The sequence below is a fragment of the Sciurus carolinensis genome, chromosome 9 (assembly GCF_902686445.1).
Source record: "Sciurus carolinensis chromosome 9, mSciCar1.2, whole genome shotgun sequence".
Taxonomy (NCBI): Eukaryota; Metazoa; Chordata; class Mammalia; order Rodentia; family Sciuridae; genus Sciurus; species Sciurus carolinensis.
The window spans coordinates 135,787,758-135,806,512 of NC_062221.1; the positions used below are offsets into that span (position 1 = coordinate 135,787,758).

The 18,755-nt window shown below is 35.2% G+C and overlaps 1 protein-coding gene across 3 annotated transcripts in view; it reads right to left on the reverse strand.

The window, feature by feature from the left end:
• Brwd1 (bromodomain and WD repeat domain containing 1) overlaps nt 1-18,755 on the reverse strand; it is a 119,816-nt gene that overhangs the window by 27,262 nt on the left and 73,799 nt on the right. For 2 of the 3 annotated variants that reach the window (XM_047563871.1, XM_047563870.1), the window contains exons 26-36: nt 16,822-16,946; nt 15,894-15,976; nt 12,543-12,654; nt 11,877-11,938; nt 7,240-7,395; nt 6,947-7,067; nt 5,955-6,080; nt 3,854-3,926; nt 2,936-2,977; nt 1,673-1,819; nt 921-1,073 (exon numbers count right to left, since the gene is read on the reverse strand). In XM_047563871.1, the coding sequence (XP_047419827.1) occupies nt 921-1,073; nt 1,673-1,819; nt 2,936-2,977; nt 3,854-3,926; nt 5,955-6,080; nt 6,947-7,067; nt 7,240-7,395; nt 11,877-11,938; nt 12,543-12,654; nt 15,894-15,976; nt 16,822-16,946 (1,200 nt within the window). The remainder of the gene's footprint in view (nt 1-920; nt 1,074-1,672; nt 1,820-2,935; nt 2,978-3,853; nt 3,927-5,954; nt 6,081-6,946; nt 7,068-7,239; nt 7,396-11,876; nt 11,939-12,542; nt 12,655-15,893; nt 15,977-16,821; nt 16,947-18,755) is intronic. The other variant, XM_047563872.1, reaches the window with a different exon arrangement.

Here is an 18,755-nt window from a genome sequence, read left to right on the forward strand (position 1 = left end):
AAAAACTCCCAAACTATACACTTTATAATATGCATTCCTTTAAAAAGGAAAAAGGATGAAGTTTTTTTTCTTCCTGGAAAGGAATAGTCCCACATACAACGAATATGACAAAAACCCAAGCCTGAAAAAAAGATAAGACTTGCATATTTAAGTTGATCCAACAAGTAAATGGATATCAACTACAACAAAGTTCTCAAATTGAGACTAGATGCAGTAATAAAGAGAGTCTGATGTTAAGTAATGAGGGCAAAGTGGAGTTAAGGAAAAAACAGTTCATTACCAGTGATTATCACTGATTGTAGTCACAGGAATACTTAATAAATTATCAAACAAGTGTTTAAGCTTTGTTTTGTAGTATTTTTTTATTATATAGCACATTGGCTGCAAAAGTGGATATTTGTGAAAATTTACTGAGAATATGTCAACTTTTGATATTTATTAAACCTCACCAAGAACTGAAAAATTATCCAACATTTAACAAGAATGGAGGAATGTGCTATGTTCTTAAATAATGAGATGGCACAGATGTCACTTCTCTAGATTGAAAATCATAGTATTGCAAGTAGTCCCAGTCTCCACTTGGTGTTTTCTTTTTATCACCTGTAATAGACTAAGGATGTTGAAAAGCTCTAGATGATTATACAAAGTGACAAAGCAGACTGTTCTCATTCTACACGTTTGTTCACTTTCTCCTGGTATCTTCTTCTCGCCAGTCTTCATCTGGTCAGTAAACTTTAGGAAATTATGACCAACAGCAGCTGTTAGAAGGGCGGAGACTGAAGCTCTGGGCAGCAGCAGCAGCAGTCCTGTTCCTCACAGTATTCCTACTCTATTCACTTACTGTAATGCTCCAACCTCTACCAACAAGTGGGAAACACAGATCATGCATGATTTTTATAAAATACCCCATTAAAATTTACCTTTGATCTTTTGTTTGGTGTATATGCTTTTGCATTGCTAAATATCAATCGGATGTCTTTGCAAAATTCCAAAGGGCTGTCATAATTTCCAGCTTCTAGAGTTTCCCTTACTGTTCCAAAATCCATTGGAGTATCTATAATATCTCGGTAGTCCTAGGTTTTAAAAATAGTAAGTTCACAGATGCACTTTCTGCTTTTAAAAATGAAAAGTGGATTAGATATCTACAATATTCAAAATGATGAAGAGGGAGGGAATGTTAGAAGGATCTTAAGAATTTTATTAATGTTTTTTAAAAGGTCCAAACACAAAGACAAGATAGAAATAGATCAAAACATAAATGTTTCTTGCTAGTGGGTCAAGGGATGGTTTTATGTCCTACTTTACACTCTTCTGTAATTTCCAAGCTTTCTACAGTAAATCAGTTGTTTTAATCTTTTATTATTTTTTTTAGGTCATCTATCCTCCATGCATGGAGTGAAATTTTACCCAAGTTTTCCTGGGGTTTCTGTGACTCTTAGATAACACACAACCATGTAAGGATCTCCTGTTACTATATAATACTGGTTAACTAAGTCTAAATCCTTCAGTGAGTAACAAGAGTATCTCTACTACTACAGCTAACTTAGTGGTAAGAGAAAATGTTAACATGAAGCCTAGACATCTTACTCTTTAAGGTTTAATTTAAATACCCTACCCAAACCTCCTTTCCCCCAAAACAAGAAAACCCAAACATTCAAAAATGGAAACTTACTGGATACTCAACCAAATCAACAGGTTGTCTAAATGGTTCAGAATCTTCACACTGAAAAATTAAGTTCACTAGTTCCTTACACTGTTTCTTCCAGTTGCTTTCAACATAACTGGCAGCTGTGTTGCTCCTTACTTTCCAACCATGGGCCTAAAAATACATTTTATGATATTGAATTTTTTTTTTTAGTCTGAGGAAAATAATAATCACACTATGGTATATGACTGTGATAAAAATCCAACTGAGCTGTTTACTATTTTCTGTATTGTACACAAGAATTGTGGTGCAGAGAGATGCACACCTGTGATCTCAGAGACTTGGGAGGCTCAGGCAAGAAGATCCCAAGTTCAAGGCCAGTCTCAGCAATTTAGCAAGACTCTGTCTCAAAATAAAAAAATAGAAAGAGCTGGGGATGTAGCGCAGTGGTAGAGTGCCCCTAGGCTAAATCCTCAGTAATAGCAATAATAAAATTTTAAAAGCAAAAAATACTAAAAAAATACTAGCTACTAAACATCTGGGAGTCAATTGAGAAATTATAAACTATATGAAAATGACAAATCAGAAGAGACTGACAGGTCTCACATCTCAAAATTATTTGGAGCAAACATACTATAAAACAAAATAACATTTGATTTTAAGATGCTTCAATTTAAGGAGCACTTGAAATTTTAAATGATGTGGGTTAAGATGTTTTAATCATTTTTTATGAATGACTGTTACTTTTAGTTAACCTGTCACATCAAAATTTTGAGAAGTGTCTAGGTTCCTATGCTTCATGCTATAGTCTCAAAATGAACTAACTCATCTCCTTTAATGCCTATCTTATTAACCTTCAAATTCTATTCATCCATTTAGGGCTATGCAATCGATTCCCTGCTTTAAATTTAAATGAAACCCTTTGGTTTCAGTATCGCCCTTATCTGTTACTAACTAATGGGCATCCAGTCAAGTTACTCACGCCCACATTCAAACTCTATGCCAGTTAGGCAGTACCCATGAACACAGACATGTCCCAGTTTTTGTCTTCGCTCTAGCATCCTCCGTGTCTTTGACTATCCTTATCTCATTCTGAGAACAGTTCAAATCACAGCTCTTAAATTTAAGATTTCCTAACTGATGTTCAGTGACTTTTCCCATTTCTCAAAACATTCAATTTCTGTATCAATCTAACTTTTCAAAGACAAAACCTAAAATCTGAAGGTGAAAATTCAATTTTAAAGTAAAGAACAAACAAACCACAAAAGTCAATCACGCAGAGTAACTTACTCTCCTTCGTCCAGAAGACGTTTTAGGAAGATCACTATCATCCTAGGAACAAAATCAAAGCACCCTTAAGTGTTTTGATTCTAATGAAATACAAATAAAACACTGCTATAAAAAGTCACTGTGCATTTCCTAACCACAAAATGGACAAGGCAGTTTCACCCTTGCGTTTTTTTAATCTCTACCTATAAAACCCAGAAACACACAGCTTCTTACAGTTCCTGCATTTTGTTTTGAGTTTTCTTGTTCCCTAAATCACTTATTAGTAGGCCCATTTTTATTCTTATGTTACAGTAAACCATAATGAGAGTTCGTGTAGAAATTAACATTATCATTAAAGAACATCCTTCCTGGGCTGGGGATATAGCTCAGTTGGTAGAGCGTGTGTCTCGCAAGCACAAGGCCTTGGGTTTGATCCCCAGCACCGACAAAAAAAAAAAAAAAAAAAGAGCATCCTTCCTGCAACTCCACTCCGAAACTGAAATATCTATGAAGTCAAAGTACATACAGAGTTGCTATTTGTCCCCATAATTACTTTCCCATCATCTTGAGGAAATGGTGTCCAGGCACTCGAGCATGGCCACTAATTTTTAATTATGATTAAAATCAATACTCGAATAATGGTCTTATTGAAAAAGACTTCCAAGGTATTTTTTACAACATACCTTTCACTAGCTAAAATTTGCAAAGAGAAATATACACCTAAAATGACTCAATTTACATGTATTTTGACTGATATTACTCACTGGCTAACAAAATTATACCAACCGATCTTCTAGATAATTAAAATTAAATGCCCTATTTTCATAGTGTATTGGAATACAGGAAAAATCACAATTAGTAACTAACATTCTACTTCACTCATTTTTAAATTATCATTTGAAATTAATAAAACCATTATAAAATTAAAGAACTTCATACCAAATCCTCAGCATTTTGCTCATCATTTTCAGATGTGTTAGACAGTTCTGAGATATTTGTACAGTCTTGATTCCTAAAGAAAAAAAAAAAAAATCACATTAATAGTATGTACATCTAGTTACTGGTATCAAAGTTTCACACTACACATTAAATAGAAACAGCTCCCAAACTTTGTGTACCTAATTTCAAAAAGAACAATACCAGATTTTGACCCAATCCTCTGTGGAAAAAAACTTGTCATCTTAAAATCCTAATTTAGAATTGTCAAAGTGCTTCTCCTTCCATTTAAATGTGTATGTAAATTAAGCTAGTAATCCAGAAACAATATGTATGGCCTCATTTGGCAGAATGCATGGATAAGTCTTTCTAGGTATCAGCACTAGAGGTATTCACACAGTTAGTACAGGAATGTAGGTGATTTGAGGTAAAAGCTAAGGAAAAAGGAAGCAGAAAGTAAAACTATATCAAAACCTCACTAAAAAAAAAAAAAAAAAAAAAAAAAAAAAAAAAAAAAAAAAAAAAAAAAAACAGAAGAATACATTGTTAAAGCATGGTTAGGACTAGGTATGAAGACGGTAAAAATGGGTATGTTATTTTTCTTAAGCAGTAAAAGTGATCCTGAGGAAGAGTTAAGTGAGTCTGGGTACCCAAGACTCAGGACACAATTAACCCTGGAAAACTGAAAGCAGTTTGTTATCCTCTAGCTTTTAGCAATGTTGAAAATGATGGCACTGTCTATAAATTATTTTCTCCAATATCTGAATCTTCCAAAGTATTTTAATAGCTATATGAAGAAGATTAAGATCATAAGAACAATGAAGTTGACTTATTTGTCCAATGTACCAAAGAATGCACAGGAAAACATATATTAGAACCTGGGTTGCAATTTCTATTTCAGTTTTCATTCTTTCATTCCAAACTGATTTCCCAATGAAATAAAATGTATGGAAGTACACAAGTACAAACACTTTCACAGAACATAATCCCATTCAACCTAATCATTTACACACACACACACACACACACACACACACACACACACACACACACGGAGAGCAGTGACTGAGATTGGGAGTTATCTGATGAGCTCATGGCTGTGGTGTGTCCAGTGCCTGGAAATGTTCCTATGTAAGGGCTCAGGATGCCTAGCTGCTGTGGCAATGCCCTGCATGAGGTTCTGTGCAAGAGTCCAGTCAGCTCTGACCCTGATCTCAGGCACACAACTCCTGAGAAGGAAGGAACTCTTGCTAGACAATCACAGTGTTTCACCAGCTCCCTTCTATGCTTCCTGCCTGCCTTACAGAAACTTTTAACAATGGGCTTTTCTGAGAGCTACACAGAGCTCCTAACACTGCACTTTACAACTGTGGAAAAGCTATACAGATGTCCTAATTTCTGTAACTTTCCTGAATACAAAGAATAATGCTTGCATAGTCTTTAACATGATAATGAGACTTATATAAATGAAGATTGCAGGCATAACTCTTCAGGTCTGCATCGCCATCAGAGAACAGAACTCCATCTGATCCCAGCTTAATCTTCAAAATCTGTGTTTGAAAATCTTTATTTTCCAATTCCCCTTCGCCCCTCGCCAGACCTGAGAGTTTGGTCATACTGGTTTCCATACACACACACACAAACCCAAATTAAGTATACTCTATAAAGTAAGTAACCAACATTCATAAAAATGACAAGGTCATGAGAGAAAAGGGAGCAGGCTGAAGACTACTAAGAAAACATTAAATGCAAAGGGGAGTCCAAGTTGGATTGTGAAACAACAGGATATTGGTGTAATAGTAAGTAAAATCCAAATAAATTCTACATTTCATCAATACTAATGTTAACATCTTAAACATTTTATAAGTATACCATAGTTCAGTAAAATGTTAACAAAGGGGTACATGGCATCTCTCTGTGGTATAAAATTACCTCAAGATGTTTTTAAAACGTAGAAAAAAATTGCTCCATTTCTCTTTCCTTTACTGAATTTATAATGAATATATAAAGAAATGTCATCTATAACATTAAAGAAAAAATTCAGTGTTATAAAAACTAGATCACCATCTGCAGTTATTTTTACTCAACATATGAGATCACTTACTTAATAAATTTTAAAAGCTGGTCAGTTATCTTCTTAGCTGATCTTGCAATCACACTTTCAGGTTCATTAAATGTTCTGGCATTATGTTCTATATATCGAACTTCCCAAATTAATGCAGATAGCCTCCTTCAAAACAAAGTAGGCAATTTAGGGCTTAGAAAATGAAAAGACAGAAATCTAGTATAAAATATTTTGCATGTTAATTAAATTAGCATGACAAATTAATGAAATCATTAAGTGCACATTTATAATGAGTAACCTTCTAACACTACCAATTTGACCACAATGATAAGGAAATATACTAGATAACAAATTCAAAGTAATTTAGGGATCAAAAGACCACTTAATCACATAGAGAAAACCAACCCCATGTCTAGTTACCTTTTGAAGCTGTTACAAATCAATGAAGAAAATGTGTTAGAGAACACTGACAGTGTTGGTTTCACTGTAACTAGCAACATGGTTTCTTACTCAGATACACATTACAGTATATGACTACAGAAATAAATTGCACCAACTGTGGACACAAGATGACTTTTATGTAATGGTAATTCCTCAAAAAGAGGACTCCCCAAAAATAAAAATCATACAACTGCTACAAAAGTCGTTATGAAGAGAAAATCTTATAATTATCACATTATATACAAGTCAAAGATAAAAAGTTAATGCTTCCATGGAATAAGCTTTCATCAAAGATCAAAGTCTAATTAACACATTTTTAAATGAAGCAATTAAATAGGAATTTTAAAACACAGTATCTAGCTACTTAACTATTTCTAAGAAAAACACAACTAACGACTGAAGGAAACATAGTATTTAATCTTATGCCTGACCATACCCACAGCTGTCCAAAGGCAACCTCTTAGTCAAAGAGAAGAATGAAGCAAAATCATGTTAATTAGTTCTCAAAACCAAAGTCACTGTCAACTACCCACTATCTTTTTCTTAACCTCAGTGTGGCCAAAGAACTTTTAAAGTAGTTTTCAACTAACCTGTAAAATCGATTAACAAGTCTCATTCGAATTGTGTAAAGATCAGTTGGATAAGCGATTACAGTGCAGTACTTTGGGTATGTACACAGATCAACCGGGCCTGCAAAAGCTGCTGCTATATCTGTGAGGAAAGGCAGAGGAGTTTGATCATGAAGTCCATTACCCTAAGTAACATTTTTCTATAAACCAACAAGTAACAGACAGACACTAGTTTAAGAACATAACCTCAATTAGGCTGAAACACTTTCATGGTCAACTTGAAAATGAAACTTTTCATCCTACAAAAAACTTACCAAGATTCAAAAGCTGATCTATACCACTGATAATCCGATCACATTCTTCATCTCTCGATTTCTGACCCCATTCTCCAACCTGTGGTTTATACAGCAATCTCTCTAGCTCATCTGCTGTGACAGAAATACTTGCTCCTAATTCTTCAGGTGGATCAACTATGAAACCCATTAAAAGAGAGAGAAAAACAAAAAGGGGGTAGAAGTCACCCAAAAAAATGAATGCATTCCATGTTGAATTCAATTTTCGAAGTTCATAAACTAGATTACTTCCATAGTCAAAAATAAGAGTTAAAGGGTAAATACTGGGGGGTGTAACTGCAGCAAATTATACTCCTGCATTTATAATTATGTCAAAACAAATCCTAGTATTATTTATACCTACTATGAACCAGTAAAAAAATTTTTTAAAGTTCAAATTCACAACTTTTTAAAATTTATTGAGACTAGAAAGCTACTTAAATTCAGGTACACATACAACCTACCCACCCTAATGAAACTTAAAATAGAGTGCTATTATCACAGTCTCAGTCTTTTCTTCGAAGACAGATACCTGACCACTGAAAACAGAAAATGAATCTGACGACATTAAAGTCTTAAAACTTATATAGTCAAAATTTAATTTTTAAAAACAATCAAGACAAAACCAGGTTTAAGTTCAAAACAAACATGCCTCTAGTTCATCTTAAACATTCAACAAAAAAGTTTACTGTGAATTAAGAAAGAGCAAAGTGGGTAAACAATTTCAACATGACAAATGGCTAATTTCCTTAATTTAAAGGAGTACAAATGAAGCAGAGAGAGTTTTTTTAAACTCCTGGTCGGCTCATTAAACCCGTCCCCTCAGTTAAGGAGTCCCTCTCCTACTGGGTGCAGCCACTGGGTTTACTCAGAACACTTCTCCTGGCAGACAGGGGACTCTGGAAAAACACGGCAGGTTTCAAACCACACAGTGAGCAGAATGTTACAAGTTGTTTTCTAGAAATGCAGCAGTTAAAATTCCTACAAACACACTTTGTACAGCACCAGCTGCTTCATTTCTTTGTTAATACTCTTCACTTCAAAGTTTTGATCTCTAAGAATTTTTATATATTCTTACTAGTAGTAACTACAGGAAGGAAAATTTAAAATGTATAAAATTGGTAAACGATTCCTGTAAGCTTGTAATTCACGTTCTTACAATGAAAAAAAAATTGTTTTCTTCAAGAACAAGAAACAGGTTGGAATGAATATTTCAGTGATCTAAACCAAAATTTTTTGTATTTTACAATCAATTCCAGAATAATCCCTCAATATTTTATTTATGCAAAAGGAAAGCCAAAGAGGCTATATAAGCAGAAAATCTAATGAAGTGCTTAAAAAACAGTGATTCACCAAAGCCAGAATGTGAATTTGAAACACATCTATACTACCCAAAAACCATGATGCTAGGCAAGTGTTTAACCTCTATCTCAATTTACTCACTTGCTAAACAGTGACAGCAAAAAGTTGCTACCTCAGTGTTATTCAATACGATGCCTAGCATGGAGTAGGGGCTAAGGAGTTAGCTGCGTTGCTTTGGTTTTGTTTTTTGGTTTGTTTGGTTTTTGTTTTTTAATTTATATGCAGTGCTGCGAATTGAACCCAGTGCCTCACACATGCTAGGCAAGTATGCTACCACTGAGCTAAAACCAGACCCTTAGCTACAATGTTTGTGGTTTGTTTCTGGACAGATGGAATAACAGGACTGAATATATCATACACACTAAAACAAAAACCCAAGGTATTAAAAACAATGGTCTTCAAGACAAAGAACATTAGACAAAGGACAGGAATATCATGGAAAATAAAACAAAGGAGGTAAACCCTACAATTACACCATCTTGCCTTGAGAGCAAGAACCAAGGTATGGCCAGCAGGATTATCTGCAGCCAACAGACAGAACTGGGAGTCTAGAGAAAACAAGGAAGTGAGAGTTCACAGAACAGAACCAGGAGAGGAGAGATGAAAGGGTTCCCTGGCAAGTGTTCTTTTTCATACTGATCAGCCTATGTATGTACAGAGGGGGAAAAAGGGCAGGAGACCAGGAAAAGAAACAAATGAAGGAATAAGAAATAATGAGGCACGACTCTCAAAACGGCCAGAAACCACACCTGGTTCTTAAAAGCTACACTGAAAAACTTCATGATTCAGAACAATGGATTGACTACATGACAGTAGTGGGAAATAGTAAGTTCTAGGTAGAGCACTGCTCCATTCTCACCTAACAAATTTAAGAATGAAATTGTTTTCAACTAAGCTGTCACAGAACAAAATATATCTTTCTCCTTCTGTGTACTATGTGTCAAAATGCATTCTACTGTCATGTATAACCACTTAGGATAAAAAAAAATTTTTTGACAATAATTTTAGGAATACAAAAAAATACACAACTCAAAAATGTAAAATTCAAAATGTGTGGCATCAATTCAAAAATCATAAGGCACAAAAAATAAATAAATAAAATAAAAACAGGAATTATCCAGTATGAGGAGAAATACTAGTTAACCAACAGGGACTGTCAAAAATGTTAAAATAAACTTGAACACTCTTATATTTTTCATATCATAGAAAGTATGAACAACAAAAAAACCACCCAAGTCTAACTTCCAGAGATGAAAACAATATGTGACATGCAAACTACACTGGATGGTAATAAAATGAAGAAAACATTTGTAAACTTGAGGATACAGCAATAGAAACTATCCAAAATAAACAGCAAAAAGACAATACAGCAAGAAAAAAAAAGAAATCCTATAGACACAGACTATGTAGAAGAAATCATGATAAGAAAAAAAGCAATGAATAACCCAATTAAAAAGTAACCAACAGATAACAGAAATGACAAGCAAATGAAGAGACATCAAGAAATTCAAGTCAAGACTGCATTAATACCTTATACTCATTAGGCAGGTATAATTTAAAGAAGGAAAAAAAACAGAGCTGCCCAGGATGTAGAGAAATTGGAACCTACATACACTGCTGTTCAGGAATATAAAATGGTACAGCTGCTTTGGAAAACAGTTTGACAGTTCATCAAAAGGTTAAATACAGGTTAAATAGAGTTGGCACATGACTCGGTAATGCCATTCCCAAGAGATGTAAGAACTTGTACATGATATTCACAGCAGCATTATTTATAACCCAAAGTAGAAACAACCCAAATGTTCTTGAACTGAAGAATGGATAAATAAAATTGTGGTATGTCCATACAATGGAATATTATTCATCAATAAAAAGTAGTATCTTGGTTTCTACATACCATTCTTCAATAAAATGAACCACAGTACATGCAATAATGACTGACTCCACAGCTGGAACAAGGAAAGTACAAGGTGAGTCTTAAACACATCACTGTGTCAGAAAGTAAAGAAATGTTCAAAATGATGAAACAAAGGCCAAAAGACATGAGTCAAGTAGAAGACATCCCCAATGGTCAATATTTTTTAGTGTAGTGACAAAATAAATAAGGATAGCAACTGAATATAAACTTCATTTTATTTTAAAAACTATACAGTAGTATAAACAAATGGGAAAGGAGAAGATGTACCTTAGAATTTCAACTATTATTATGTAAAAGAAACAATGAAACACCATCATGATTACAACAGGCAATAATGTCAATAATGGAGGGGCTGGGGTTGTGGCTCAGTGACAGAGCGCTCACCTAGCATGAGTGAGGCCCAAGGTGAGGCCCTGGGTTCCATCCTCAGCACCACATGAAAATAAAGATACTGTGTCCATCTACAACTAAAAAATGTATACTTAAAAAAAAAAAGAAGAAGAAGAAGAAGAAGAAGAAGAATCAATGAGGGTGGGTGCAAAGGCACACACCTGTGATCCTAGTGGCTCAGGAGGCTGAGGCAGGAGAATCACAAGTTCAAAGTCAGCCTCAGGAAAAGCGAGGCACTAAGCAACTCAGTGAGACCCTGTCTCTAAATAAAATACAAAATAGCACTGAGGATGTGGCTCAGTGGTTGAGGGCACCACCACCACCAAAAAAAGAACGTGGTAGGTAAGAACATTAGATAAGAGATACACAGCACACTTCCCAAAGGTTAAGCAAGAGAGAAATAATTCGCTAGCTAAAATGTTCAATAAAGTCAAATGAAAAGTACAAGAGACATATTCAAACCAGACCAGAGAAATGAAGGAGGAAATTAAAATGACTGAAGGAAATGAGCTATGAAAAAGTACCAGGTCTTTCAGAAGGGGCAGCAGTGAGACAGCACAGCTGGAGGAAGGCTAGCTTTCACAAAGGAACACTCGATCCATAAAGGTTGAGGGAAAGCAGAAGACAGGGAAATGAAATCCGATCTTTCACTGGGCAGAGTAAGGGTCAGGAAAAGGAAGGGGAGGCTGCATGAAAGAAGTCACTGAGGTTTAAAGCAGGGCTGCATGAGCAATGACAGGAGGCTACCAAGACAGTGTCAAGCTGGAACCTGGGACCAAGGGTGAATGAGAGAGATCCACATTAATTCTATTGTCTCAGTAAAGTCTTGAGCAATAATTTGAATATACTGAAAATTAATACAGACATGCTCTACCTAGTGTGTGCATCAGCAAGATAAACTGCAGTCAATATAAAGATAAAATGCTTTCATTGTTTAATAAATATATACCATTATCAGGAATTGGTTCCATGTCCCATGGGCTAAGTTTTTCAATTTCAGTATTGTCCCACCTATTTAAAAAACAACAAAACTTTGGTTAGCCTTTCCTGAAAACAAACTGTACATAACAGCAACTGTTATAATTAACCAAAAGAATACAAAATATAAAAATTAATCTCACTGCACCATTAAGATTTTAAATACTAACATTAAATTTTTTAGTACACATTATGAAAAGAAAAAGCAAAAAAGTATGTCAGGTTAAGAAGAAAACAAGAAATCTTGTGTGGCCCATACCCAGAGTTAAGTGAAGGATAAATTAAAGAGTCAGGAATCACAGGACGAACTTGGTACCACAACCCCACAGTCTTCAAGCCATAGCCAATGGAAAGGCAAAGATGTTTTAAGAAGATTAATTATATGTATTTCTGAACATATCTACCTGACAATATTAGGTATAAAGAAAATATTAGGAGGCTACAGAAACCCTCAGGGAAGCAAGCAGAACCTAAACCAACAGGAATTTTATTAGAAACAGGTGCATGTCTGAGAGACATTTCAGAAGTCAGACTGACAAGACTCAAGGACAAAATTATAATCAACCAGAAATACATTAGTCATACAACAACCTGCCACACTCAATATTTAGATGACTGTTTTCATCAGTATACAAACCTAACAATGTAACACTGGAAATGACTATCAGGATACTGTGGTTGATATGGCTCTTGACTTAACACTGTTCCAAACCACCAAGCATCATCAATTATAGATCGGAATCTGTCACCTGTAAGAAAAAGATCTAGTCTGAGGCATCTATTTGATAACACTTATTAACACTTTTTCTCCATAAAATACCATATTTATAGATAGAACAGAAATCAAAATATACTTTTATTTTGAAATGAGCCCGCCACCCACACTCCCCAGCAATCTTCAATAGGACAGTTGTAAAAAAAGATATACCACTCTCATCAGAAAAGACAAATAGCCATACAACATAATAAAACACAACAAAATGAATTAACACTGGGTTTCATTATTTTAAGGTTTTCAAAAGTCTATTCCAAACTAAGTCATTTTATGTTTTACAACATGAAGTGAAGGACAAGGTTAACAAAATTCAAAAATCTCTTACCATAATTATGTTACCAGTATATACTTGCTTAGTAAGTGCATTAAAAACATACACTTATGGAATACATAAAATTTCCTGAAGAATAAAACGAAATTACTGTAGTAACTATGGTTACACTATTATTTTAAAAGTTGGTACTATGTAAACCATCATCACCTAAAACAGTGTTCTAACTCTTAAAATAATATGATAAAAAGTCTAAGCTACTGGTGAGGCTGAGGCAGGAGGCTCACAGGTTCAATGCAAGTCTGAACAACTTAGCAAGACATTTTCTCTAAAAAAAAAAAAAAATTTTTTTTTAAAGGCTGAAGGTGGAATATGAACATGTACAAACACCTGTGTTTAATCCCCAGTACAGGGGGAAATAATCAGGTCTAGGAACTCTCAGAAACACTTAAAATATTATTATTTAAAAGAATTAAATATCCATTTATCCTACTGTTGGCATAATACAAAAGCAGACCTGGGAGGGTTCCTAGACAAACCAAAAAAAATTAACAGACTTCATGAGTTACAGTCTATATGGGCTTTTAAATGTATCTTCCAACTGTACCTAAACTTTGACTTTAGTAGTAAAACAAATTGTATTGTTATGTGGGCTTTACATATGTTTTAAAAGAAACACAGGCTGCTATAATAACTATATCTCCTCTTCTCATTCATTTCACCATTTTCAAAAACAAACAACAAAGGAAGTTACTTAGATAGCTGACCACCCCGGTAATCAAATAAACTTCAAGGTCAGGACAAAAATACATGTAAAAGTCAGAAGTTGTGGGGGTTTTCTCTAGCCATACTGCTCAGATTATAGGCAAAAAGGTTAAGATTTTATGGGGTAATAAAAATGAGTTGAGGTTTAATATAAAGATCTGAGATAATCATTTACCAACCACAGAAACAAAATGAAAACCACTTAATTAAAAAGGACAATTGGGAATTCATCTCTAGAGTTCGGTAATAAAGATTTAAGGTTTAAGGCAGGCATAGTGGCCTATGCCTACAATCCCAGCAACCCGGGAGGCTTAGGCAGGTTTCCAAGTTCAAAACCAGCCTCAGCAACTTAGGCAAGGCTCTGAACAACTCAGTAAGACCCTGTCTCAAAATAAAAAACAGAAAAGACTGAGAATGTGGCTCCATGTTAAGCACCCATAGGTTCAATTCCTAGTAATACACCCCCCACACACAAAAAAAGAAGTTTTAAAAGATTTTTAAATAGGCATATTGGTAAAAATCAGAGTCTCTGAAATCTCATTTGAGAAAAAAAAAAAAAAAAATCACACTAACAGAAGCTTTAAAATTCTTTGGGACTTAACTTTATGACTTGGTAATTCTCACATTTTACAGTTGAGTTGTAGGTTTGTTATGCTTTTTACTTCCCCCTTCCTCTTTGGTGGCTAAATATTTTTCTTCAAGAAAAAATTCTTCTACTTCTAATCCCAAAATAATCCTGATGACTTGTGTAGGCATTACCACTAAGAACAGTCTACAGATAGGTCACAGTGTAGCAGGCCTGTAATCCCAGCAATTCAGGCAGCCAAAGTAAGAGGACTGCAAATTTGAGGCCAGTCTCAGCAACTAAGCAAGACCCTGTCTCAAAATAAAAATAAAAGGAGCTGGGGATGTAAGTCAGTGGTAAGGCACACCGTGTTAAATTCCCACTACCCAAAACAAAACAAAACAAAAAAAAAAACAACAATCAATTAAGTTGGGCACAGCAGGATAAGCCTGTAATCACAGCAACTCAGGAAGTTGAGGCAGGAGGATCTCAAGTTCAAGAACAGCCTCAGCAACATAGTAAAAAGTAGACACAAAACAAAAAATAAAAACAGGGCTGTAGATAGAGCTGAATGGTGAAGCACCCCTAGAGCACACCTAGATTCAATACTCAGGAAAACACACACACAGACCAAAGGGTCTATTAGCAGCCTTACAGAATTTATCTATGATTTATCCACTTATAGGACGTGCAGCAAAAGGCAGCAGAAACTAGATTAAAGAGGTCTTAACATCTTTATAAATGTGTACACCAGATAGTAAAACCTGGGTAAAACTTGGAATTTCTAATAAGAGACCAAGAATTGATATATGCAGAATAAGCTGCTCTTACAGATGATTAAAAGTCAAACTCTAGCTCCCAGACAAGACCCCACACTGAACAGTAATGTGAGTACACTGTAAAATAGGTACCAGAGTGGTGAGAGTGCCATCTGGTTAAATTACATTCCACAACTGTACCCTGAGACACTGGCTACGCCCGTCTGAAGAAGTATGCTAGGCGTTCCTCAAATGGCCGTCACAGGTCCCATTAAAGTAACTCAGTGCTCACTGCAGTGGTCTTATTTTTTCTGTTCACTCACATATCAAATGTTTTTAAAGCATAAAGGTAAATCAATGTTTCTTAAAGAGCTGGTTTCCTACATTTAAGACGAGGCTGTTATATCAAAGCCAAAATATTTTTTTCATACACAGAACATTTTCATTGTGAAATAAGACAGTATTTCCCAATCTCTGGATCATTTGAGATCCTAGGACAATAATGTAAATTATATCAGTGTCCCATTAAAGATAATAACATTCAATATATTATGGAAAAGTCTGAAAGGGAATAATAAGATTGCTCTGATCTATTGTCTATGGGTAAAAATGATCTTCTCCCAACAATACAAACCTTAAAAAGGAGAAAAACTTGCTTGGATTTAAAAAAGTCTGCACAGTATCGCTATAAATTAGTACTAAGCCCTCAGCAAAATATATTTAGAGATCATTTATGTTTCTATCCAGAGTTTATGTTTGTATATACCACAATTAAGAGTGCTACAACTAAAAGGTAGAGCAATGAAACGAGATTCATTTTTCAGACTATAGAGCACTGAGTAGAATAGACTTACAAGACTGCCAGTTTCTCTGCCTTGCTTCATCATAAAACTGACGCAATACAAGAAAGTCAATAACATCTGGCATATCATGATATCTAAACAGAAATAAAAATTATTACATTGTCTACACAGGTTACAGTTTGAAAGCAACATGTGCAAAAGAAATATAACAGAAGCTATATATTTGACTTAAAATTTTTCCACTAGCCATAAAAGTAAAAACAAAAAGCAATGAGTTTTTAATAGTATATTATATTGTGCCCAACACACCTAAAATACTGTAAACAATATGTAAAGAGATATTTTACATTCTCTTTTTTTTCTTTTCACTCCAAGTCTTCAAAATGCAATGTATACACTTAAAACAATTCAAATCAGCCATACTTTAAGTGTTCAAAATCCACATGATTAGTTAGCAAAATGAATGGCACAGTATAGCACATGGTTTAGCCTAATATTCTCTCAAAACATAAAGGCAATTTCTGGACAGATCCAAATTCTCCATCCAGGCAAATGGCATAAAAACCATATAAAACAGATTGCTGCTACCTGAGAGACCCATGTGACTACCAGCAGGCTTTACCATGAAAAGCTTGCCTTAGCTGGGCATGGTGGTACACACCTGTAATCCCAGTGGCTTGGGAGGCTGAGGCAGGAGGATCATGAGTTCAAAGCCAGCCTCAGCAACTTAGTGAGGCCCTAAGCAACTCAGTGAGACCCTGTCTCTAAAATAAAATACAAAAAAGGGCTGGGGATGTGGCTCAGTGGTCAAGTGCCCCTGAATTCAATCCCCAGTAACAAAAAACAAAAAAACTCGCCTTCCCCTCCAATCTGGGCTGTCCACAGGCCCTACTAGGGATCATGCAATAAAAGGGAAGGGTATGCTCATTAGCAAGACAGAGAAACCTAAATTCAAATTTCCATTAAAAATAGTACACACCTTATAGAGAAGGATTTATCCATAAGTCTTCCAGTTGCTGGATCTATAAATGCTAGTTTGAGGCAACAGAGTGTAGGAGGCCCAACCTCATACCGTATTCCAACTATTTTAACCAATTCTTGATCCTACGGCAGACATTTAAAAGAAAAAGTTGTTAAAGCAGTTCTTTCTTCCTCTGGGAATGGCCTATATTCTCCCTTGAATGTGCCTGTTTTCCTAAATAAACCTGTCTCTGCCTCTGGAGATAATAAATTAATAAATTAGTCATATTTAAATGGGCATATTTAAATGTCCCTAACAGCAATAATGAAAGATGTTTTATACAGTTTCAAATATAAGAACTTTAGAAAGTCATTATACTCACCCAAGAAAATATACTATGAAAGCATAAGAGTGAAAGCACAAATCATCTATCAGCTTAGTATTTAAAGACAACCACTGTTAACTGACTTACTTCCTTCTGGCTCTCTTCTCCTTATACACAGATTTTCTAATATAATTTTATATTAGGCATTTTCCACCAAACCAGAAAAAAAGTACTAAAATTCATATGTAACAACAAAAATAAGTTACTTTTTAAAAACCACCTGTCTGAGCATGGTGGCACATGCCTGTAATCCCAGCAGCTCAGGAGGCTGAGGCAGGAGGAGCTCGAGTTCAAAGCCAACCTCAGCAACTTAGTGAGGCCCTTTGCAACTCAGTGAGATCCTGTCTCTAAACAAAATACAAGAAGAGCCCAGGATGTGGCTCAGTGATTAAGTGGCCCCCAGTACAATCCCCAGTACCAAAAAACAAAAAGCAAAAGCACACATCTGAATAGCTAAACCATTCTTGAGCAAAAAGAAATCATTACACTACCTGAATTCAAAGCTATTATAAGCAAAACATCTTGGTATTACTATAAAAACAGATACACAGACCTATGAAACAGAGAATCTAGAAGTTAAAACCCATCTGCAGCCAACTGATCTTCAAGAAATATGTTAACATGTACTAGAGAAAAAACAGTCATGTCAATAAATGGTGCTGGGAAAACTGGTTATTCACATACAGAAGAATGAAAATAGACCATCTCTCTCACAACAAAAAAGATAAATTAAAGATTTAAATACAAGGTATGAAACAACTAGAAAGACAAAGGAGCTAATGAAAATAACAGAAGTAATGCCATTTTTGTTCTGACCTGACTCTCCTTTGTATGCTTGCTTACTCTTTTTTTTTTGGGGGGGGGGGTTGGGGCTGGGGATTGAACGCAGGGCCTTGTGCTTGCAAAGCAAGCACTCTATCAACTGAGCAACATCCCCAGCCCTGTATGCTTACTTATGTTTTCTTTTTTGCCTCCTGACAGCTGTATCTATACTGACAGTACAGTAGGACCTTCCCACGTCCCTATGGCTCTGATATATAACGAAATGTGTAATCAAAACAATTCTCTCATGTAATCAAAATATGTCTCAACAGGGTCTTTCTGACCTATTTGTGCCTCAATTATTCTTGTGATTTTTGCCTTTATAATCTCTGTACTTCCAAAATTCAGGTGCTGGGAGTTCTTTGAGGCATTAGCCTGCTCCGAGCCGCCACTCTTGCCTGGCATGCTCATTAAAGAACCAAAATCCCTTTCAATTTGGCTCAGTATGCATGGTGGTTTGTAATTCTTGTACACTCCTAACAGTTAACACTTCAGGACGACAGAATGGGCAAAGATATCTAGGAGACGACCCTGAAAGCATGGGAAAAAGAAGTATAAATAGAAAAATAAGATTACAAACAAAAAAAGCTTCTGACAGCAAAGGAAACAAACCAACAGAGCAATGAGAACCTACAGAATGGATGAAAATATCTGAAAACTGTCCAACTGCCAATAAGTTAATAATCAGAATACATAGGGAACTCAACAGCAGTAAGACAGGCAATAGACCTGAACAGACCTTTCC